This window comes from Pantherophis guttatus, chromosome 1 (genome assembly GCF_059756535.1).
Source record: "Pantherophis guttatus breed Tessera chromosome 1, ASM5975653v1, whole genome shotgun sequence".
Lineage (NCBI taxonomy): Eukaryota > Metazoa > Chordata > Lepidosauria > Squamata > Colubridae > Pantherophis > Pantherophis guttatus.
Window position 1 is genome coordinate 246,559,153 of NC_142063.1, and position 25,348 is coordinate 246,584,500.

General features: G+C 38.4%; 1 protein-coding gene across 1 annotated transcript in view; it reads left to right on the forward strand.

The window, feature by feature from the left end:
• Nucleotides 1-25,348, forward strand: part of FIG4 (FIG4 phosphoinositide 5-phosphatase) — an 84,842-nt gene that overhangs the window by 37,251 nt on the left and 22,243 nt on the right. The window contains exons 11-19 of the mRNA XM_034409148.3: nt 2,795-2,928; nt 5,040-5,156; nt 13,284-13,329; nt 13,590-13,738; nt 14,760-14,926; nt 16,633-16,771; nt 21,383-21,441; nt 23,433-23,580; nt 24,228-24,311. Coding sequence (XP_034265039.1) covers nt 2,795-2,928; nt 5,040-5,156; nt 13,284-13,329; nt 13,590-13,738; nt 14,760-14,926; nt 16,633-16,771; nt 21,383-21,441; nt 23,433-23,580; nt 24,228-24,311 — 1,043 coding nt within the window. The remainder of the gene's footprint in view (nt 1-2,794; nt 2,929-5,039; nt 5,157-13,283; nt 13,330-13,589; nt 13,739-14,759; nt 14,927-16,632; nt 16,772-21,382; nt 21,442-23,432; nt 23,581-24,227; nt 24,312-25,348) is intronic.

The window sequence follows — 25,348 nt, forward strand, 5'->3', positions numbered from 1 at the left end:
TTGGGTTCTTAAGACTGGAGGGCCAGACTGGAATATCTGGTTCACTGGAAGATATGAACAGAGGCACAAACAGACTGTGGGAAGCAGTAAAGGATATCCAGGCATGGGGCCTTCTTCAACAGTTCCATTTGCCATATCCTAACTGGCCTTGCAATGTTGCCATATCACTTACTTACTCTTGTTCTGTCAATGAACAGAACAACAAGCATTCAAGGATACAAGAACTACTTTATTATAGAAAAATTAATAAAGTTATTACAAAACAATCCAGACAACTGCAACTGTGTCTCGGATATAGGTTCTGTTATTATGAAATCAAGCTTTAAATTCTTATGCCTTTATTTCATGCCATGCAGTGCAATTACCTTAAACCCACTCTCTTTTGGCCGAAATATAGGATAAAATATAGGGCAGTAACCAACCACAAGAGTCATGGTACCAGGCACCATACCAAAATAGCTGGGTATGTCTAGCAAGTGAATCTCCTGGATGGACTTTAGACAGCTTAGGACAGAAAACATAGCTTTAAAATATAAAATATAGGAGTGCATTTGTAGTGGGTGGAGATTTATCCATTTTGTCACTCAAAATATTATAGATGGGCCATAATAGTGATGAGGAAAGGATAAAGCGCAGATCCAGCCCTAGTTCTTTTTAGTATTTTGAAGGCACTTGATTCCTGTTCCACATTGTCAACCTCTAAATGTATCTCTGTATTTCTGAAAATGTGCAAACGGAGACTTTGTAAATCAAACAGCTAAAATGTAAACAGATTCCCCCCTCCCCCACCCAATTGGAAATAGCAGTTTTCAGAAGCTGAGCTGGAGACTGTTGTAAACAAATATTAGACACAAAACGTTGTTGGCTGTTAAATTTTTAGATTTAATTAGAGCTATCATGTGTATCTAAGCTCACGTGACTCTGCCAGGTGAATCATTGCATGCTGTTATTCACAGGGCTTCTGGAATATGGCTGAAAATGCACTTCTCTGAAGATGCTCAGTACTAGAACATCCCATTAACACTTTCCTGTCATTTATGTGTGGGGAGAAGAGGATATTATCCTAGACATCTGAGCCAACCTTGAATCACTTGCTTAATCAGATGTACAGCCTATGTAGTTTTATTTAGACACATCATTTAAGATAAATGGTTTTTAAACAATAATTTGTTATTTAGTATGATGTGGAAATAGGAAACAGTAAAGAGCTTTTTCTGTTATTTGCATATTTATCATTTTCATAGGAAAGAGTTTAATACTACTATGAATCTTCAGGATTAGAGCAACATGAGCTTCATGAGTTGGTATCTAGAACATTTTTATGGGACAAATTATATATATATATAAAAGCTGTAAGTGTCGATTTATTAAGCCTGATCACATAGTTTCGTAGCGGAGCACGGGTATTCAGATAGTATAAATATAAATCTGATGTTTAAAAAAATCTGATAATAAAATATTCTTGGCAAAACATTTTTCCATATTTTATGATTAATGATAACTAAAGTTTATAATATAATTCAGTTAGATTCTTTTATATCAATTGGTTATAAATGTTTTTTGAGTTTATGTTTAGGGTGTAGAACTAAAGAATAGTTTGTTATAAATGTTGTTTTAAAGAGAAAAGTGGACTTTGGTCAATTTATATTAGGATGCTTTTTCTATTCAGCACCATTGCCACATGGCAATGTGTTTTAAAGAATCGTAGAAGGTTCATTTAAAATTTTGAGTTCAACATCCAACTGCAATGCAGGAATCCAAATGAAAGCATCCTAGACAAATGGCTATTTAACCTTTGTTCAAACAGACCCAATGAAAGCTAGACTGTTAGATTGCTTTTATTATTAAATATTTTGCAACATTCAATTGAATGTATCTTTATGTAGTTTCAGGCATCACTTTTTGAACCAAGTTACCGCAAATCGGCTAACTTATAGTATGCGTCCAAAATCTGAGACCTATAGTTCCCATGGGATTGTAATTTGGCAAATTTGTGACTACTTCAATGATATTACAATGTCATACTGCCACCCAGAGATTCTAGGAAAGACCAGTCCTTCCCTAGATTAGTGGAGGCCAGGGAACTGGACTGTGCAAGTGGTGGGCCCAATCATGTGGCACAGCTCCGAGTAAAGCTGTATGTGCTGGCCCACCTGTCACACACTCTGGTTCTGAATAGGCCATGGCCTGATAGTAAGCCACGGCCCAGGCACGGGTTAGGGACCCCTGCTCTATTGACTGTCAGAGTGTGGTCAGTTGCAGCCAAGTCAGCAGAAAGTCAGATGTTGCTACTGCTCCCATTGCTTTTTTGCCCTTGGTCATTCTGTGTTTCCAGTTAGGAAAGGAAATATCTCTAAAATTACCATATGGGGGTCTCGGATTATCTAGTACAATACAAAAACAGAAACAAAAGGCAATTACTGGGGACAAAAAAAACCCCATAGTATAATAGAACTGCTGTGCTCCCAACTGAGTATGCTGTTACGTGGTGTACCATATGGTGTACCCTGTTTGAGCAGATATATCTGATGCATGTTTAAAAAGCTCCAAAGGTTCACTTTTTAAAGTTGTTAGGTTTGTTGCTAGTTCTGTGTCGGTATAGATTTCTGAAAGAGTGCCCTGACTAAAAAATTGGCCGCATTTTGAAAATGCAAAATCTGCTTGTATCCTTCAGTGCTTCATTGTATTTACTAATATATACAGTTTGCTTTAGTACAGTTTTTTCCCCTCCCTAAGAGCTTAAATTATTTAGTGTACAGTATATATACCATTTCAGTTAATGTTTTTTTTTAAGGAACGTGAAAAAAGAAAACACGAAAGGATACTAAGCGAAGAGCTTGTTGCTGCTGTAACTTACCTCAATCAGTTTTTACCTCCTGAACATGCTATTGTATACATTCCTTGGGATATGGCCAAATATACAAAGAGGTACGTGAGGTTGTGAATATGTTTATGGAGCATATGAGCAAATATAGCTTACTCACATATGCAGCTCTTGTCTTTAGCAGCATTTAGTATGTACTTATGCTAACTGTAATACACTATATTAATAAAAAATAACCATTGTTGTCTAATTTTATATAATGGTATAAGGAAAGATCACGGAAGACAAGGGGAAGAGCCACAGTCAAGGGAACAGTCCAGGGGTGAAATGCTCCCGGTTCGGACCGGCTCGGGCGAGTAGGTAGCGATGATGGCCAGTGGTTCGGAGAACTGGTAGCAATGGCAGCTGGAGGCTCCGCCCACCCGCCCACCCGCCCCATTTCCCGGACTCGGGGAATGCACCATTCCCCGGACTCCTACTGCTCACCTTTCTCCCATGGCTGGCGGTCAGGGAAGGCAAGCGCCCGAAAGGTACCGGAGTCGCTCACTCTCCTTCTTGAATGAGCCACTCTGGTCCACGTGCCGGCTGCGCAAGCGCACATCGTTTATTTAATTCAGTGGCAGGTTGGGTGTGTGCTTGCGCAGCCGGCGCTTTCCTTCCCTGACAGCCAGCTGCAGGAGAAAGGTGAGCAGTAGGAGTCTGGGGAATGGGGCGGGTGGGCGGAGCCGCGGGAGAAAGAAATTTAAAAAGTTTTCGTACCGGGTTCTGTGGGCGTGGCTTGATGGAAGGTGGTCTTGTGACTGAATGGGCGTGGCTGTGAGTGACATCGAGTTGGCCACGCCCACTCAGTCACAGGACACACACCCCCGCCCACCAAGCCATGTCCACAGAACCAGTAGTGAAAAATTTTAGATTTCACCCCTGGAACAGTCAGACAAGAGGCAGTTTAGCCACTAAAGGAATGTGGATGTGGTAAACCTCTCAGAAGGGACCGTCCCTAGTTTCTTGGACTGTAAAGGCAACAGGCAGAAATATACTTTTACACTTGCAAGATTCTGTTATTAACTTTACAGTAAAATAGAATTGGCCCATTTGGTCATGTTTCTTGTTAGGATCACCTCAATAAGCTGATTCCTTAATACTGTACTGCCATAATTTAAGAGATGTTGGGCAGTGCAACTGAAAAAAAAAGCTTTTCCAGCTTTGGAACATACAAAAGAACACCAGCAGTGCACTGCTAATCTAACCCCTGACCTGTCTAGTCCAGCAGTTTCTTCGTACCATGGCCAATGGCACATGGAAACCTACTAGTGTCCCAGCAGATGTCCTTCAGATACAATCACACTGCCATCAATAGCTGTTGATCCCCAGAACTTGCATCAGTTGAGCCAAGTCTTTTTTGAAATAATAGCCAAGCTATTAGCCCATATCACATCTGGTAGCAAATTCCAAATCTGACTTATGCATTGTGAAAAACTATTTCATTCGTCTGTGCTTTTTCAGGATTCAATTTCATTGGATGAAGTCTGGTTCCAGTATTTTGGGAAGGAAAAAATAGCTTGTCTTTATTCATTTTATCCCTACCAGGCATAATTTTGTACTTATCAGTTGTGTCCCCTCTCATTCGTCACATCAAAGCCCCAAATGTCAAAACCTTTGCTCATAGGGAAGCTGCTCCAGTCCTTCGATCATCTTAGTGGCCCTCATGTATATCTTCTCTAGCTCCACTGTATCTAGAATTGCACACAGTGTTCCAGATGCAGTCACATCATTGATTTATATAAGGGCAATGTGATATTGGCACCTCTATTTTTAATACTGTTTCTTATTATCGGTAATATGCTGCATTGAATTGTTTACCCGTTCAGTGCTTTATAAAGGATCTGAAAAAAGAAGCAGTTTAAAGGCCTTAAAAAAACTTATGAGATCAGGATCCAAACATAGAAATCTATAAAACCACATCAGTTTTATTTAGAGGGATCCTGGTGGTTTTTAACCTCTTACGACTTTTTCCAGACCAATGTGTGACATTTAGTTTTACCATCTTTCGTTTCCTGTATGATAGGACTGTAGGTGGACTTCTGCATTTACATTTAAATCAGACAATGAAAACAAAGTTATTCTTGCATTTTGAAAGTTCTTTACTTTTGATTCACTAAAGATATTTTCAACAAAAGGAAAAAAAAATGTACTTTTTACTTTTATTCCCACTTAGCAAACTGTGTAATGTCCTTGATCGATTGAATGTGATTGCTGAAAACGTAGTGAAGAAAACTGGCTTCTTTGTAAATCGGCCTGATTCCTTCTGCAATGTTTTGCGACCAGATGAAAAGTAGGTATTAGGCCAGAGTGCTAGATATCATTTGTAATTGCTCTTTAAATACATTTCTAAAAATCTGTATTGTTTAGTACACTAGTAGTACATTAATATCAAGATGTGCCTCAAATACAAAATTATGGTTCATGTGTTTTCATACCAATTGGAGATGACTTGTAACTTTATTCATCATATTCCAGTGTTGTATGCAATGGTGAGTAAATCTCAAAATAGTGTATAACCTGACATAAAAAATAAGACATATCAATATATTGATACATAGTTGAAAGTATTATTATTATTATGGTGCAATTTGGCATTTTTATTCACCTATCGAATCCTTCCCAAAGACATGGGATAGGCCGGTATTGTTGTTTGATGGTGTTAAAGGTATTATCACAGAGTGTAAGCTGTTTCAAGTAAAACTTCTGTTTGCAATTGACAAATAGTGATTTTGTCAATGCCAATGGTATTTAAATGACGTTTTGGAATTGCATCTGCCTATTACTATTTGTACTATTTTTGCTTTCTTTTGCCTTAGCCATTCTACTTCTGTTTGCAGAACTTTGTATTTTTCGCAAGTTGTTTCTCTTCTATTCTGCTGACACCAGGTATTGCAACATCCGCTATGCAAACTTGTTTGTCTTTCTTATCAACAATGGTTAAGTCTAGGATGTTAGGCAGTAGGTGCTTATCTGTTTGAATACTGAAGAATACTTTAGCTTCTTCATTTTTCCTACTTTCTTTATTAAATTGCCCCTCCCTCCATTTCTTGCTTGCAGGCAAACAGTATTTCTTGCAGATATTTCAATGCAGCATTGTTGCTACTTTGTCATGCCATTGTTTGTAGTCAGTCTTTGTATTCTTGCAGCAACTAACTAGGTAGTGCACTGTTTCTTCAACTTCCTTACAGAGGTGGCATTTACTGTCTGTTGCTGTCTTCTCAATTCTGGCTTTGTATGCATTTGTTCTTGTGCAGTCAGAATTAGCCCCTCTATCTCTTTCTTCAATTTTCTTGCCCTTAGCCATTGCCAATTCTGTTGTTATTTGCTTTGCCTGCTATTTTTTTTTTAATATAGTGGCATGTAAATACTTTGATTTGCCATGTCTTTTTTCTATTCTTTATTTTATCTTCCTTGTAGGCCAGTTTGGTCTCTCAATTTCCAGCTCCAAAAACTAAGAAAGATATGTTGAGATTCTTCTGAGCAGTTTCCTTTATTGTTCCTCACCTATAGATAGAAATCTAACCCAACCTAAAGCAGACCTCCTGCATCATTAAACATACACTCTGAGAACTAGGAAGGAGCTGTCTTAACTCTCTTTTCCCACATAAACTTATTTTGCTCCTCTAGAATGAACTCCCTTCCTCCTGGCACTCTGGATTACATTTCACCACACTCCAGTACCAAGTCTTTATGGTGTATTAGCTTCAGTGCATCTTCAGTTCTTCTTCTAATGCCCTTTCTTCTTCTTCTTCAGCCATCTGGTATACTTGCAACATTCCTTATCCACTGATCCTCCTTAGGAAGTAGAGTCTGCCAACATCACTGGATGGATGATGGGCATAATTCATTGTCAATATTTTTCTAGTCTTCCTTGAGTCGAGTTCACTATTTCAGCTGTGTATCTTTTGCCTGGGATTGCCTAGTTGTTAATTACCTTGATGGTATTTCCTCCAGAGAATTTGGACTTTGAGATCTTTTTCACTCTCGTGATGTATTCACTTCTAACCTTATTCTTGACTTCAGTTTTATCCTTGTTTTCAGGCTGAAGAATGTCTAAGTATATATAGTGATCTTCTTCATCCAGACTCTTGATTTTATTTTTATAGGGGATCTTGTTTCCTTCAGTTTACACTGTTTTTCCTCTGTTGATAGTGTGGGTGGCACATTTGTCCAATCCAAACTTCATTGCAATATCTTGGCTGTTTACTTGAACAACATTGAGCGATTCTATTTCAGATGATGTGTTTCCATACAGCTTCAGATAGTCCATGTAAGGCAGGTGGCATAGTCCGGCAGATATTTTTGATGTTTGAAAGCCATGGCCTGATATGTTCAGTATTGTTGACAGAGGAATCAGTGCAATGACAAACAGTAGTGATGATATTATTATTATTTAAATTTATACGCTGCCTAACTCCAATGACTCTGGGTAGTTATAAATGAATAGAATAGAATAGAATAGAATAGAATAGAATAGAACAGAACAGAACAGAACAGAACAGAACAGAACAGAGACTAGACTAGACTAGACTAGACTAGACTAGACTAGACTAGACTAGACTAGACTAGACTAGACTAGACTAGACTAGAGAGTTGGAAGCAGGGTGGATTTGATTTAAATCGAGTTGATTTAAATCACAATTTAAATCATGATTTAAATCACTAGTAAAAAGGCTTGATTTAAATCACCTCGATTTAAATCATAATTTTTAAAGAGCAACTGTCATCTCTGTTACTCCTTTGACCCACTGTTGACTCACTGATAGTCCCAGTGTTGCAGAATATACAGCCTCATGCTACATAACTAAGCTCTATTTCATGCTGAATAAACTAAATTATTTATGTATCTTAAATAGAAAACTATCTTATGATAGATTTTTACCCCAAAAGTTTTTTATTAAAATAAATTCGATAAAAATAAAAAAAATCCGATTTAAATAAAAAAAAATCCGATTTAAATCAAAAAAATCTGATTTTTTTTTATTTTTTTAAAAAAATCATTGATTTTTATCCACCCTGGTTGGAAGGGACCTTGGAGGTCTTCTAGCCCAACCCCCTGCTCAGGCAGGAAACCCTATACCATTTCAGACAAATGGTTGTCCAGTTTCTTCTTATAAACTTCCAAATTGGAACATTCACAATTTCTGGTGGCAACTGATTAATTGTTCTAACTGTCAGGAAATTTCTTCTTAGTTTTAAGTTGCTTCTCTCCTTGATTAGTTTCCATCCATTGCTTCTTGTCCTGCCCTCACGTGCTTTGGAGAATAGCTAAAATGTTAAAAACAAGAAAAAATGCAGTGATAGATAAAAAGATGTCAAATGTGACAGAGAAACCAGACATGAAAGAGACAAATCCATACAGAAACAAATCCATACAGTCCAAAGAGAGTTTCAGTCATCCTCATCAAAGGCCTGGGTGAAGAAGAAGGTTTTCAAGGCCCGTTGAAACACCAGCAGGATGGGGGTCAGTCAGATCTCCATAGCAATCTCATTCCAGAATCAATGTTAGAGCCAAACTTTAATGCAGGGTTTTATATGAAATGTTTACTCGCCCCATTCTTAATTGATAGAAACCTATTCATTTAACCAAACATATGTAACTCTGAACTGGTCGACTTTAGAAAAAGAATGTGGACAAGACAGACAAAAGTAGTAAGAGAATACGTGTCTTTTTTCCTAGTTGATTAGCAATTAAAAGAGTTGAAATCCAAATACATCTAGATGACACTAGACTGGAGAAGGTACTATACAGTATGTCTTACTGATAGAATACAGTGTTATGAACCTGAACACTAGTATGCTTTTGGCCATCTCTTTTTTTAATTGGTTCAGAGTAGTATACATTGTTCATTATATATTCAGCAGACATTGTAGGAATCTTTAAAACAAAATAAAATCTTTATTTTATTTATTTATTTATTTATTTATTAGATTTTTATACCGCCCCCTCTCCCGAAGGACTCGGGGCGGTGCACAGCCAAAGTTAAAAACATACAATATAAACAATTAAAATACGTTTAAAACAGAATTAAATCTAAGATGGCTCCCCAATTTAAAATGCCTTACCCATACCCCTATAAAAAGACAAATTTAAAATTTAAAAATTTAAAATTTCCACATTTAAAAAGGGGGAAGATTTAGGCCAGGCCAGCTTGATAAAATAGAAAAGTCTTAAGTGCGCGGCGGAAGGTGCGCAGATCCGGGATCCTACGTATCTCCGGGGGGAGCTCGTTCCAAATCGTAGGTGCCCCCACAGAGAAGGCTCTCCCCCTAGGGGCCGACAGCCGACATTGTTTGGCCGACGGCACCCGGAGGAGCCCCTCTCTATGGGAGCGTACTGGCCGGTGGGAGGCTATTGGTGGTAGCAGGCGGTCCCGTAAATAACCAGGTCCTAAGCCATGGAGCGCTTTAAAGGTGATAACCAGAACCTTGAAGCGCACTCGGAAGACCACCGGGAGCCAGTGCAGCTCGCGCAGGAAAGGTGTCACATGGGAACTCCATGTCGCTCCCATCACCACCCGCGCGGCCGCACTCTGCGCCAGTTGGAGCCTCCGAGTGCACCTCAAGGGGAGCCCCATGTAGAGAGCATTGCAGTAATCCAGACGAGAAGTAACGAGGGCATGAGTGACTGTGTGTAGGGAGTCCCGATCTAGATAGGGACGCAACTGGCGGATCAGGCGAACCTGATGAAAAATCCTCCCGGACACGGCCGTCACATGCTCTTCTAACGACAGCCGTGAATCCAGGAGGACGCCCAAGTTGCGAGCCCTATCCGTGGGGGCCAATGATTCGCCCCCAATAGTCAGCGATGGCATTAGCTGACTATATCGGGACGTCGGAAACCACAGCCACTCGGTCTTGGATGGGTTGAGCCTGAGCCTGTTCCTCCCCATCCAGATCCGTACGGCCTCCAGGCACTGGGACATCACTTCAAGGGCATCGTTGGGGTGATCCGGGGTGGAGATGTACAGCTGGGTGTCGTCAGCGTACTGATGGTACTCCACCCCAAAACCACGGATGATCTCGCCCAGCGGCTTTACATAAATGTTGAACAAAAGGGGCGAGAGGACCGATCCCTGCGGCACCCCACATATGAGGGGCCTCGGGGTCGACCTCTGCCCCCCTGTCAACACAGACTGCGACCGGTCGGAGAGAAAGGAGGAGAACCACCTTAGTACGGTGCCTCCCACCCCCAACTCTTCCAACCGGTGCAGCATGATACCATGGTCGATGGTATCAAAAGCCGCTGAGAGATCTAACAGGACCAGGACAGAGGAACAACCCCTGTCCCGAGCCCTCCAGAGATCATCAACCAACGCGACCAATGCCGTTTCCGTGCTGTAACCAGGCCTGAAACCCGACTGGAACGGATCCAGATACGACGCTTCATCCAGGTACTGGGGAAGCTGTCCCGCAACCACACTCTCAACAACCTTCGCCACAAAACGAAGGTTGGAGACTGGACGATAATTAGCCAATATTGCCGGGTCCAGGGAAGGCTTCTTGAGGAGGGGCCTCACCACCGCCTCCTTAAGGGCGGCGGGGAAGACACCCTCACCCAATGAAGCATTTATAATCCCCTGGAGCCAGCCTCGCGTCACCTCCCGGGAAGCCAGCACTAACCAGGAGGGACACGGGTCCAACAAACATGTGGTCGCGTTCAATCTACCCAGAATCCTGTCCACGTCATCTGGGGTCACAGGATCAAACTCATCCCAGATAACAGTCTCAAGACCTGCCTCCGTCACTCTCGCTGGATCTACCCAGTCAGAGTCCAGACCTTCTCGAATCTGAGTGATTTTGTCATACAGATACTGAACAAAGTCCTCGGCTCTTCCCTCCAAGGGGTCCTCCCGCGCTTCCTGGTGGAGCAGGGAGCGGGTCACCCTAAACAGGGCGGCCGGGCGATTATCTGATGACGCAATAAGAGCAGCAAAATGCGTACATTTTGCTGCTTTTATCGCCACTAGGTAAGTCCTAATATGGGATCTAACCAGTGTCCGGTCCGATTCAGAAAGACTAGCTCTCCAACTACTCTCTAGGCGTCTTTTCCGGCGCTTCATCTCCCTCAGCTCCTCGGTAAACCAAGGAGCAAGGCGAGATCCGCGCCGGGTCAGAGGCCGCAAAGGCACGACTCGATCCAGGGCCCCAGCGGCCGCCCTATCCCAGGCGGCCACTAGGTCTCCAGTCGAGGCGTGAGCCAGAACCTCAGGAATTGGCCCAAGCTCCGTCTGGAACCTATCAGGTTCCATCAGGCGCCTGGGGCGGTACCATCTTATCGGTTCCGATAAATTTTATCAAATTTACCAAAAAGACTATTGATTCTTCATTACAATTCATGAATTAATTTGGAAATGTTACACAGTTATTGATCAATTGCATAGAATTCCTTAATACAGTTAATATATCTTCATACATTATTCAACAGTGAGCAAGTCATTAATATTAAAGAATAATATTTAATATTAACAGTCACTTCATTTATTAAGGGATGTATTATGAGATGCTCTTGGGAAAATTTATCTTAAGGTTTGAGCTTTCTATTCCCTGCAAAACTTACAGCATCATCTATATGTTAATGCCATTTCTCAGTAACTATGCAGAAAGTGTTTTCCCTAGATGGAACTGTGATAAGTCTCAGCTCTTGGAGTTGACAGAAAAATATTTTTTAATACTGGAATCAGTCTTTCAAATTTCCCAGCCTTTATGTTCTACATAAAAGGATATGCCTGTGATTCCTTTTCCAAGAGTTCAGGGATAGGACAAGGTCATGGAAAAGGTTTTTCTGTGTGAGGTTGCCCCAACCCTGCGGGATATTATTCAAATTAGTAACCCCGCCCATATCATTTCAGAAAGAGTTGAAGACTATCCTCTTGTATTGGGTTTATGGATGATGTGTGGTTATAAAGAATGCTTCTATACTCTGTGCCCAATCATTGTTTATATTAAATCTGTCTTTATTTTTAATGTTTTTAATATTTTCTTCATTGTGCAACATATTGGCTAATAATTGTTGGTTTTCCAGCAGCCCAGTATTTTAAATAGAATTGTAGAATATTCATGAACCTTCATATATTTTGAAAGTTAGAATCTAGCATGGTCTACTAGGCCAGAGAAGAATGCCTGCAGTTTAAGGAAAGGAATGCTAAATAAATCATAATATTATTGCTGGATTGAATAAGGGAGTAAAGTTTAAGGTTTTTAAGTATTGTTTTAATTGCTACATATAAGAAGAGCACTAAGATATTCAGCAATAATAAAATTAAACCAAAAACATCCAAAAATGAAAAATGAATTTTAACAAAATAAAGTAGACAAAAAAAGAAAGAAAGGAATTCTACTTTATACATCAAACTTACTTATTGGTTCAAAAAAATATAATACAATAATTGGGTACAAAATAATATTTTAAAATATAAAATTATGCCAACGAAGAATGTATTATGTCAGCTTTTGATTAGTAGAAAACGCCTTTTTCAAGAAAGACTGATAAATTCCTTATTTCCAAAAGCCACTCCTTAATATTGGAAATAATGTCACATTTCCAATTTCTCAAAACTGTTCTTCTTTACCAACTCCTTTCACCTCCCCATCCTATCCCACACAGTACTACCATAATTCTTCCTAGTTAGATATCAGAGTTTTGACATATAATTAACTCACATTAATTTCTTTAGCATTTAAACATTTCCCTGGATATCTATTTGCATGCAGTAAAATACCATTCCCCCTAAATGTCAACATTTCACAAGACCATATCGTGAGTAGGAGTACAGTGGTTCACGTGGTTAAGGACGCTAAGTTAGCAAGCCCACTTTCCAGACCCAAGTGCTGTTGCATTGCAGAGTGATGTCCCATTACTCACTCCAGCTCCTTGACTGAGACTTGAAAGGATGTCCTTTGGTCAATGGTGATGTCATCAGCTAATCCTTTCAACCCGGAAGCACCGTACCAAGTGCCTCCAATACAAACGGGACAGGGTCATTTGAGTGAATGAACCCTCAAATTTTTTGCAGAGAAAATCTGATGTCCATGATATGATAGCCATGGGAGCCTAGAGAGCCCTGTGAAGAGGGTGGGGGAGATCTTTTGGCCCCTGTTGTGGGAGGGATTAAAGAATAAGAAGCAAAATATGTGTCTTAAGTCTTCCAAAGGCGTATATTATCCCTTAATACATAGTCCAATTTTTCAGATTTTGAATATGTTCAGGGATAACTTGGCCACTTATATATCCCAGTTCCCAAAGAATTCCCCCAAATTTTGTCTCTTTCTGCTCTGTTGGCATAGAGTTATTCTGCTATACAAGGAGAATACTTCCTTCGTAAGAATTCCTTCTTAAGATTTTTCTAAAGTTTGAACAAGATTCTTATATATAGAAAACTGTATCTTATAAAGCACTTGTATTTTTATACTACAGATGGAATGAACTAGGAGGATATGTAGTTCCCAGTGGCCGTTTGCAGGTAAATGAAATGAACTTTTAAAAAATTATTATTACAGTACTATAGATCAGTATTCTCAGATAGACAAGCTATATTTATCACTAGGGAAAGCAGTCTTTTGGAGAATTATTGTGAATTTACATAAAAGTGATGCTTCTAGTTTATATTCATAAAAGCATTTTTAAAATGCTACACTATAAGTAGAAATACAGCACATTTGGCATTTACTGATGTGTTTTGAGCTAATTACAGATTCTGCATTTATGAAAATGATTTTTCAGACAGGAGTTCTTCGAACCAATTGTGTGGACTGTTTAGATCGCACAAATACAGCCCAATTTATGGTTGGAAAGTGTGCTTTAGCTTACCAACTCTATTCCTTGGGATTGATTGACAAACCTAATCTTCTGTTTGACACAGATGCTGTTAGGTAAGACTTTCCTTCTGCAAGATTTAGTAAATACAGCCATTTGTTTTACACTACTAATTCTTTTCTAAACCTCTGTTTCTGCACCTCATTTCACATTAACTTGAATATTTTAGCATATTTAAATGCAGATTCGTTTATCTGACAGCTGAAAAATCTTTCTCTATTCCCAAAGCATGGATGATTTATTTATTTATTTATTGCGGAAACATCTTTGCTGTTCCCATTTAATTACTCTAAAGCAGCTTTTGTACAGTTCTAGTTGACTTTAAATTGGCATTTAATCTTTCTCAAATCTTTTTGGTAAAAATTATAGTAAGCTTTGTGAAATTGGAGAGGTTCTTCAGTTCCTACAAGGTTGAATGACAAATGCTAATGGATATTGGCTATGAGAAAGATTAAATTAAAATGCCAGTTGATTATTACTGTTTTTAGTAGAAATAATAATAATAAATAATAATAATAAAAATAATCTTTGCAACAAGGTTCTCTAATTTAATACCTAAGAAGAATATTTTTATGTTTGGCTTTTAAAATGCTCTCCTCTATGCTCTTTTTTTGGGAAACGCTTACAGATTCAAAGATCAGCTGCCCATATGGGTCAGGAAAAACTGAGACAGTAATGTGTGCTTTTACAAAGCTTGTTTTATAGTGATGTCCATGAACGTGTCCATTTTAGTAAGGATTTCAATCGAACTAGATGTGTCTTGTCAACTTTTTGTTTTAGTTGATAATTGCCGAGCAGGAACAACAGACAAAGCAAATGTCTGTGTGGGAACTTTGCTATTGGCCATATGAGGTCAATATCAATTTTCCTTGCTTTGCTTTGAGTCATAGTTTCAAATCTGTACTGTCTGGATATAATGGAAGTTTTTAACTTGCACTCTATCTATGTTAGTGATAAAGCCCTAAATTTACCACATGGCAACATATTTCTGCCTGCTCAAGAAATAGCTAATGGTTTCTCATTTGCATCTGTTCCCCTAAGATGCAATTCTAAACTATGTTACTCTTCCTGCTTTAGATTATTTGAAGAATTATATGAAGATCATGGGGATACATTGTCACTCCAGTATGGTGGCTCTCAACTGGTTCATAGAGTAAAAACCTACAGAAAAATAGCACCCTGGACCCAGCATTCTAAAGATATTATGCAAACTCTTTCAAGATACTATAGCAATGCTTTTTCAGGTATTGAACTGAATTCTGTGTTTGAAGATTTTTTTTTTTTAAATTTGATTTATATGCCGCCCTTCTCCGGAGACTCAGGGCGGCTTACAATGCGTTAAGCAATAGCCTTCATACTTTTGTATATTTATACAAAGTCAGTTTATTGCCCCCACAAACAGGGTCCTCATTTTACCTACCTTAGAAAGGATGGAAGGCTGAGTCAATCTTGAGCCTGGTGAGATTCAAACTTACAGTAATTGCAGATAGCTGGTGTTAATCACAATGCTTTTAGTCTGCTGAGCCACCAGACCCTTTTTCATTTCCCCCCCATATCATTTAAGAGGCACTTTAGAGATATTTTTTTCTAATTACTAATAATTAGTAGTAATCAGGTTTGACAGAGAATATTGTTCTGATTAAAAAGACACTTATCAAATAAAAGTATGGATATATATAGATAGCCACAAGAAATTTTGTTTTATGAAAATCAAAGTATTCTCAAGTTGCGATATTGTACATATGTACAATTGTATAATAAGTTCATGGTATATCCAAATTCAATTTTCCATGTATTGCTGTCCTGGAAATTGATTTACACATAATAGCCAAGGTTATAGAATAGAATAGAATTCTTTATTGGCCAGGTGTGATTGGACACACAAGGAATTTGTCTTTGGTGCATAAGCTCTCAGTGTACATAAAAGATATAAGTGATAAATCATTGATAATGGATTAGTGGGGAAATAATGGGGAAAGACACCTTCAGCACAATGTGATTGTGGGGCCCCTCGACAGACTATCCAGCATATAGTGAGGGAATGCCCTAACAGAAGGTATCCAGGAGATTCTAGGGACTTCCTCTGCATAACAACGGCAGCTACTGACTGGATCTCCAAACTCGACATTAAACTTTGAAATGTTATTTCTGTTTTCCTTTTAGGTTTTCTTACTGCTTTTTTATTGTTTTAATTGTTTTTAACCTGTAAAAATGAAGTGTTTTAATACTGTGTGTGACCAATCATACGCTAAATAAATAAATAAATGGATTAGTTACACATAAACTGTGAGCTGTTGAATAGGCTCTTCGCATGATTCCTGTCTTGCTAAAGAAAAATATATTAGTTAATAAAGGGATCATTTTTTAGAGCAGAGATTTAGAAAACTCCCAAAAAGTATAATAGGGAAGCATTCAAGGGAAGAACCCAACTTCCAAGTTTAATGTGAAAGAAATAATTGTAGAATAAGTTCTCTAGAAGATAATTCTTTAATTAAAGTGACATTGAAATAAAATAAAATTGATTTTAAGTAGAAAGGAAAATGGAACTTGTTGTGTTAGGCATTATGAAATAGCATATTAGAAAAAATATAGAAAGGCTATAGAAAACATACAGATATATGCATGAGTGCATGCAAATTGCCACTGTATTGTGTTCTCTTTGTAAGGAGAGTACTGGGCTATGTGTGAACTTATCCATAGTGACTGACTGCTGCAGGCAGGAAGAAATGCCCAGAATATAATGATGATTTTTTGGTGTACTTTTGCAAATAGGTTAAGAAATAATTTGAAACAAAAATTCTGTTTGCAGCTATAGATCTGGGTTTCCTATAATGTTAATATTCTATCCCCATTCCTTTACTGCTTTCTGGCAATAAAACTAATGATAAATTATGAGTGAACATGTTTGTTTTTTTAAAACAAATTAAATCCCTTTCCTTGTATCTTTTAGATGCTGACCGGCAAGATTCTATTAACTTGTTTCTAGGAGTATTTCAGCCTGAAGAAGGAAAGTCTCATCTTTGGGAACTTCCTACTGATTTTTATTTGCATCAAAAGGACACAATGAATCTTCTCCAGACAAGGCGAAGGTATTTCATTTCAATATTCCCGAAGTACAGAAAATCAAATAGTTCCATTCCATTTCCTTCTGCCTCCATCCTATATTTTAGTGGGTTGTAGGGAGCTTCAAGAGAAAGAGTGTATGGTCTTTCTGCCACTTTTACTAATGGAAACCTGTGCAAGAGTTTTTATTGCAAGCAGAAACTTCCATTAATAAAGTTTTTCAAAACTTTTCATTCATAGAGTTATTTATTTAGTTATCAAATTTGTATAGTCACCTATCTCATCAAAAATTGACTCTGGGTGGCATACAAGAATTGAATAACACAACAAATATAAAACATCAGATATGGAGATACTGTATAAAAATCCACCTTAAAAGATGATATCAAAACAAAGATTGCATGCAGGGCTCTTTCCATCCCATAGCAAGCAAAAGGGATCTCTGCATGCAGTTCTGCCCTGTTCTGTCTCAAACAAATGTACCGTATTAGGCATTGTTTTCCCGACTGCTGTCAGCAATATCTTTCTGCTTTATCTATATAATTGAAATAAGTAAAGTTTAAATTATCAAGCACAATGTGACAAAGATGTCACAATGAAAGGAATTGGCAAGGGATCCCTCAAAGATCTGGATCCGCTCCAGTTTGGCTTCAGGCCTGGGCACAGCATGGAAATGGCATTGGTCGCGTTGGTGGATAATCTCTGGAGGGCTCGGGATAGGAGTTGTTCCTCTATCCTGGTCCTGTTAGATCTCTCAGCGGCTTTTGATACCATTGGCCATGATATCATGTTGCACCGGTTGGAGTGATTGGGGGTGGGGGCCACCGTCCTGCGGTGGTTCTCCTCCTATCTCTCCGACTGGTCGCAGTCGGTGTTGGCAGGGGGGCAGAGGTCGACCCCGAGGCGCCTTGTTTGTGGGGTGCCTCAGGGGTCGGTCCTCTCGCCCCTTCTGTTCAATATTTATGTGAAGCCGCTGGGTGAGATCATCCGTGGCTTTGGGGTAGAGTTCCATCAGTATGCTGATGACACTCAGCTGTACATCTCCACCCCAGGCGATCCCAACGATGCCCTTGAAGTGATGTCCTGGTTCTGGAGGCCGTGCGGATCTGGATGGGGAGTAACAGGCTTCGACTCAACCCTTCCAAGACCGAGTGGCTATGGCTTCCGGCGTCCCGATATAACCAGCTGGTGCCATCGCTGGCTATCGGGGGCGAGTTATTGGCCCCCACGGATAGGGCTTGCAACTTGGGTGTCCTCCTGGATGCACGGCTGTCTTTAGAAGAGCATATGACGGCCGTGGCCAGGGGGGCTTTTTATCAGGTCTGCCTGATTCGCCAGTTGCGTCCCTTTCTGGATCGGGACTCCTTACGCACAGTCACTCAGGCACTCGTCACTTCCCGCCTGGACTACTGCAATGCCCTCTACATGGGGCTCCCCTTGAGGAGCACCCGGAGGCTCCAACTGGTGCAGAATGCGGCCGCGCGGGGGATTATGGAAGCGAGGGGGCACCTCTCCTGTATGAGCTGCATTGGCTTCCAGTTGTCTTCCGGGTGCGCTTCAAGGTGTTGGTTACCACCTTCAAAGCGCTCCATGGCATTTGCAGGACCGTCTTCTGCCGCCGATAGCCTCCCACCGACCAGTACGCGCCCACAGAGAGGGACTCCTCAGGGTGCCGTCAGCCAGGCAATGTCAGCTGGCGACCACCAGGGGGAGGGCCTTCTCTGTGGCAGCTCCTGCCCTCTGGAACGATTTGCCCCCGGAGATACGAAGGATATCAGATCTCCGGGTCTTTCGCCGTGCCCTGAAAACTTTTCTTTTCCATCAAGCAGGGCTGGCGTGAACCCCCTCCCCCTTTTTTAGTCTTTTTTAGTTTTTTAGTTTTTAAATTGTCATTGGGTTTTAATTGAATTGTTTTAAATTGGGCCAGTTATTTAATTCTTTTAATAATTTTAAATTTTGTATTGGCATGTGTTTTAGTTCTGGCTGTTCACCGCTCTGAGTCCACTAGGAGAAGGGCGGTATACAAATTGAAATAAATAAATAAATAAATAAATAAATAAATAAATTTCTTCAGAACTAAAGTATTTCAACTTCTTTATAAATAAACTGGACTTAGCGGCATGGAGGAACATTGGCCGGTGACAGTTAATTCAGGGTGCTAAAAACAAAAGAAATTCCAAAAGTTCCAAAATTGTTTTCCAAACTAAATAAAGATTGAAATGAAAAGCTATATTGAAGTAGAAGTTTAATGTAATATACACTGGGACAAAAATATATTTTAGAATTAGAAAACATGCTAATACTTAGATCAAAATGATTCATCATCAGGTAGTATAAGATATACTTTTAAGAGAACTGGGTAACTTTGTGGATGATATGACAGTGAATGGCTACTACTCATAAATGCTCAGTACTGCTTCCAAGATCAACTACAGCATGCACTTGAATATTACTTATTGTAGAACAACATGAGTAAGGGTAATTGCATTTATGTTGTACATCTCATCATGTAAAAGTATCCCATTGGTCACTACCTAAAGCAATATTACTAGACGTTGTATTATCATGATACAGTTACAATCTGAAGATAGTTTACACTGTAAACTCTTGATCTTAGTGTCAGTTTAGTGGATGCCTTTGAGTTATGATTCAGAATTACAGGCTTTATCTCAATTTGTTCAGTCAGAATGACCATGATGGAGAAAGCAGCTAGAACTTATTCTTTGATTATATTGGTTTGTAAAATGTACAGTCTTTGTAGAGAATGGCTTTTTTATGACTAAGGATAAGATTATTATCCATAGCAATATGAGGAAAGAAATGTTTAGTCACCTTTAGAGATCTCATCATGCCACTCAGAGAACAAAAACAAAGCAAGAACATGGCTGATGATCAAAATGACAAACCACACACACATACAGAAATTGAATAGTGTAAGGATTTGTCAAGAGAAGATGAGAAGATGAATTGGTAGAAGACAATGAAGCTTTTACACTGGGAAATACCTACTAGTTTTAATGTTAGCAGATACATATATTTGCTTTAATATATTGGTTTACAAGGGCTCAAAAGGTTATTCACAAAAGTTACATATGCCAGATATGGTATTCCTCAGTATGATCATTTCCATTTTCCATCTTCCATCAGAGAAAATGAAACATTTTGCAGGGTTTAGGAGAGTAAAATTAATCGTAGGTGACTGGACTGAACAATCCAAACAATTCAATTAACACTAAAACAGCAAGAGAAAATGTCTGATTAGTTTTATTACATTTTCAGAATACACAGTTGATTGGCTTGGAATATTTCCCAGCAAAGTTATTTGTAGGCCCTCTTTTAAAGACACTCCTTCCTCTTAATATATCTGCAAATAGTCCCAAAGATGCTTTTTTTCAAAAGATAACTGGACTTTGTTAGGGCTTTTTTTCTTTTGAAAACATTTCACTTCCCATCCAAGAAGCTTCTTCAGTTTTCATAATCTCTTTAAATAACTTTTCAGTCTAAGATTTTTGATCACTAAGTATGTTTTCTATTACGAGACCTATGGAGTGAGAAAGCATGCTTACTATCACAGTTGGCTAAATGATGAATTTTTAAATCATGAGATTCAATGCGCATGGGTAACAGCATAAGGTTGGCAATTGGAAAGGACAACAGTACCAAATCCAGACGTATGATTTTGCTTTGTCATATTAGTAGGTAAAAGATACTGATGCAAAAGAAGACATTTGAAAGAGAATGAAATAACCTCAAATTCTGAACCTCAAGTTCTGTGAATGATTAGTAGGAGTTTAATATCAGGTATAGCAAACTAGTCTAGCATAGAGTGCCTTCAACAATTGGTTCTATTTCATAAATGCCAGTAGCTGAAAGAGATGGAGGTTGGGACAAGTTCATTAATGCTAAGTTAAATGTTTGGGAGGAGCTATGCAGCAGTACAATTCTGCAGCAGCCAGAAGCTAAACATATGAGTAATGCTCTGCTCAATTTCTGTTATTCAGAATTAAGATAGTTTAAACTTTTACAAATACTTTTTGAAAAATCATTTAATAATCAACGTTAATATATAGTTTTTAATATAAACAAGCAATGTTGTAATTGTTCTATGTCACATTTTATAATGGAAGGGGAAGATGTATATTTCTGCTACTTTAGGACTAATTACCTATAATTAAAAGTGGGCTAGATATGAATGATTTCTTAAGGATGTTATGTTGTTTTGCTTTAGTGGGCTGTTCTGTTAAGAATGATATACATTCTTGACTGAAGTAAGGAATGTATTATATAAAAAAGGAGGGTATTAAGCTAGATAATTATTTAACCTCAACCTCACAGCTAATTTCTCATTTATCTTTATAATGGTTCTAATTTGCTGCATAATATCATAAAGAATTTATAATCTAAAATTTGACATCAAGATTATTGGAAAAGGAAGCTTGAATAATACGGAATGTATAATTTTGTATACATATATGTGAGCTTAGCAACTGTAGGGCATGAGGAATAGGGCGAGGGTTTGGGTAGAGGTCTCCGAGGGCAGCAAGAGGAGAAGCATCATGTGGCAAGAGGCAATTGCAAATATTTGAAGGATGAATGAATGCTTTTCTCATTTTATGTTTTTGGTTTTTTGTTTAAAGCTACACATTTTGGTGGACTCCCGGTGTTTTAAAATATTTGCCACTGCCTTTTGATGAAGGTAAATTATACTTGTATAGTATGAAAACTGTATAACCTGTATAATATGCAACATAAAATGGTCATAACAAAAATCATTCCCTAACATAGTGATGAACTAAGCTTGCATGTTGTTAATAAGGCATTATCCCTTTATGTAGATATATGAAATATGGATTTAGCAGTATATAATACTCTGATTATCTCACTTATCCATCTTAATATATTATGTTTCCCTCATTTTTCAACTTCACCCATTAATATAACTAAGGAAACTTTGGATTTGAGGGATATTTTGCTTGGCTTCCTCCTGTTTTAATGGATTAAGTTGCATGAAGAGTTATTTGATAAACTGAGGGACAAAAAGGAGAAGTACAAAAAAAATGAAAGAGGGGCAGGTAGCTAAAACAGAATACTAGCAAATAGCCTGAGTCTGCCAGGACAGTCAGGATGGTCGGGACTCAGAATGAATTAAGACTTGCAATGAACACTAAAAATAACAAAAAGGTTTCTGTTGAAATGTAAGGAGAAAGCAAAATCAAAGAAATGATCAGTAACTAATGGAAGACGATGATAAGAAGATGATGGGCAGCAGGAAGAAAGCGCAAGTGCTTAATTCCTTCTTTGCATCTGATTTCAAGCAAAAGAGAAATAGTTCAATTTATCAAAAGCAGCACTGTGGGAGACAGAACAGGAATGCATGTCAAAATAGGGAAGGATTTGGTAAGAGAATACTTATCTGCTTTGGCAAGTTCAAATCTCCTGGGCCAGATGGTTTATATTCTAGATACTGAAGGAGCTGGTAGGTGTAATTTTGGAACAACTGAGTGAAATCTTTCAGAGCTCCTGGAAAAGAGCTGATGTGGTTTCTTCAAAATGGGAAAAAAGATGATCCAGGAAAATACAGACCAATCAGGTTGGCATCAATATCTGTGAAAATCAAACAATGGATTAGTAGATCAAGGAAATGATGTGAACATAGTATAACTTAGACATCAGTAAGGCATTTAATAAAGTAGACCACTGCCAACTTCTTGGTCAAATAGAACAATGTGGAAGATAAAGTACAGTAGTACCACCAGATGAATTTGCATTTGGCTGACCAACCACACTTGGCATGCGGTTCTCAATGGAACTACCTCTATGTGGGGTAGAGTATGAAGCATGCAGTGGGGTACCTTAAGGTTCTGTCTAGGGTTCAGTGCTCTTCAACATCCTCATAAATGACCTAAATGAGGGGACTGAAGGGGCGTTCATCAAATTGGTGGATAATAAATGTTCTGGAGGCCAAATCACATGATGAATAGGTAAGGGAATTATGTATGTTAAGTCTAACGAAGAAAAAACCTGGGAGAGATCTTCCAATATTTGAAGCTGTCACAGAGAAGATGATGTCATACATAGCACCTAAGGGTAGGGCAAGAAGCAATGGGTGGAAGCTCATCAAAGAGAAATAAGGAGGAATTTCCTGACAGTAAGAATGATTAATCAATGGAACAATTTGCCTCCAGGAGTTTTGGGTGCTCTATCACTAGAGGTTTTCAAGATGTTTGGGCAACCATTTGTCCAGAATGGTATAAAGACTCCTGCTTTGGGCAGGGGGCTGAACTAAAAGACCTCAAAGGTCTCTTCCAGCCCTATGATTCTAGATGGACTTAGCTAGCTATAGAGCACTGTTCTATGTTGTGATGGCCCTTCAGGCCAAAAACTTGATTTGGTTTTTTTTTTTTAAATATATGTATTGTCACTTATCTAAAATCATTAACAGAAGTTAATTGGCTGGGGAAACATGGAGAGGGACTTATTTGCTACTATTTTTTTTAAAGAGGAGAGAGGTCATATATTCTAACATGGAAAGTGCAAAATCCTCAATATGCTAATAATAAAAATATTAATAAAATGACAAAAGAAAAGCAAAATTTAAGGGTTTGGATATAATCCATCCACAAATCTAAAAGTTAGTGCAAGCTGTATTTTTCCTTTTCACTTAGAAGTATGATTTACTTGTTTTAGTGACATGTGCTGAAAACCAGAGGAAGTTAATAGTGAAGAGATTTCATAAATTTGATGATGAGATTGATATTCATAATGATTTTTTTCGACCATATGAACTCAGCAGTTTTGATGACATCTTTTGCTTGGCAATGACAAATTCAATGCGGTATGTTTATTACATTTTTATTTGATGTTGCATTTTGAACTTGCTCCAAATTCTTATTCAATTTTCTTTAAAAAGTATATAATAGAAAATATACCGTAAGACAGAAGCAGCAATGGACTGTTAGAAATTACATACTGTTTCTGTTTTAATTCAATAAATGATGTGCTAAATTCCAAAGAATTCTGTACTGTGTGCTTCCAGTTTCAAAAGAAACTTAGTTCTGTCCAATATCCATCATAGTGCATTTATAAACCAACCTAGTTTTAGGAATTCACCAATATAAGATGTTCTGAAATATTTGCATTTTGCTGATAAGTGTGTGGGATAGATTGGTGTGTGAATCAGTTATTAAGAAGTGAATCTGACATGGTATAGATTATTTAACAAGAGGAATGTCATTTAATACATGCAGAAAACAGTGATGTTGGAAATGGACAGTAATACAAATAAATCACTTTCTAACTTGAATGTTATGTGCGTGTGTGTGCGTGTGCTGTGTGTGTATGTACAGTATATGTATATGCACACACACATTTTATGGCAATTACATCTGAAATACTCTATTGTCCAGAAAAATATTACTCCTGAAAAGTAATGTAGCTTTTTATTTGATTATTGGTTTTTCTTTCTCCTTCACATTTCTTCAGAGATTTTATGCCTAAGAATGTTCCCATTGATCCCAGCCCATTTACTGTACGTAAACCAGATGAAACTGGAAAATCTGTTTTGGGGTAAGGAAAGAAGTGCTGTAAAAAGCATAATATTGCTTTATTTATTTAGCTATATATCTGCTATTGCTCTGCTATTGGATAGATTGCAGTGTGAATTGGACCAATGACTATTTTTTGTGTCAAAAGGATGTGTCAACAGGGGTGAAATGTATGCACGAGGCTGGGCTTTGAATTTCAGCTTCTAAATCTTGAGTAGTTTAATAGATTTACAGTAAACCATCTTTCTGCTTGCAGAACCCACAAAAGGAGATCAGCATCTGTCTTTGCTTCTGTCAGAGAGATTTATGCTGTTCTCTTTTCCTCTGGATTCCTCTGGTAGCTGGACACCTACATAAACCAAACTAAGATAATACCAAGTAATGGTAGTAAAACTAGCTGCCAGCGTACCAGGTAGCAGTGCATTCAGTGCTGTTTCCCCCTCTCCCCACCCCCAAAGTAAATGCTCTCTTCTAATGGGGGGGGGGGGGGTGAGGATTCTTCTAAAAAACAAGAATAATCTAACAATTACAGAACTACTCCAATGTTTTATTGCCATTTGATCCATGAAATTTCTTTTTAGTATTTCTACTGTTACTTCCTTTACATTAAAGGTTATAAGTGGTTTTGCTGTCTAGTGTCTACCTTACAAGGTTGCTTGTTTAGCGCCATTTCAGTTATTGGGGCAGAATTCAAATCAAATCCGAGATAAGCATCCTTCTTCTGTTTTCTTTTTTCATTTTTGTACTTCATCAGCCAGGTCTTATCTTAGCAAAAAGTCATTCCTGTTTCTTCAGTTAGGCTTATCCCCACTCCTCAAGATAGACAGTTACTCACTAAAGAGCTTGGCAGTGCAGCAGCTGGTAAAGGAAGAATTATACAGAAAGATGTACCATTGCAGGAATTTTTAATGTGGGTTAGATAATGTCCTTTGAGTATAATTCAGCTTCCTGACCCGCTAGCAAGCTGCAGAAGGCTTTCTGGTTGCTTGTGACTCACAGACTGCAAGTTATCCACTCATTTTAATGCAATAGATCTTTTTTCCCAGGGAAAAATAGAAA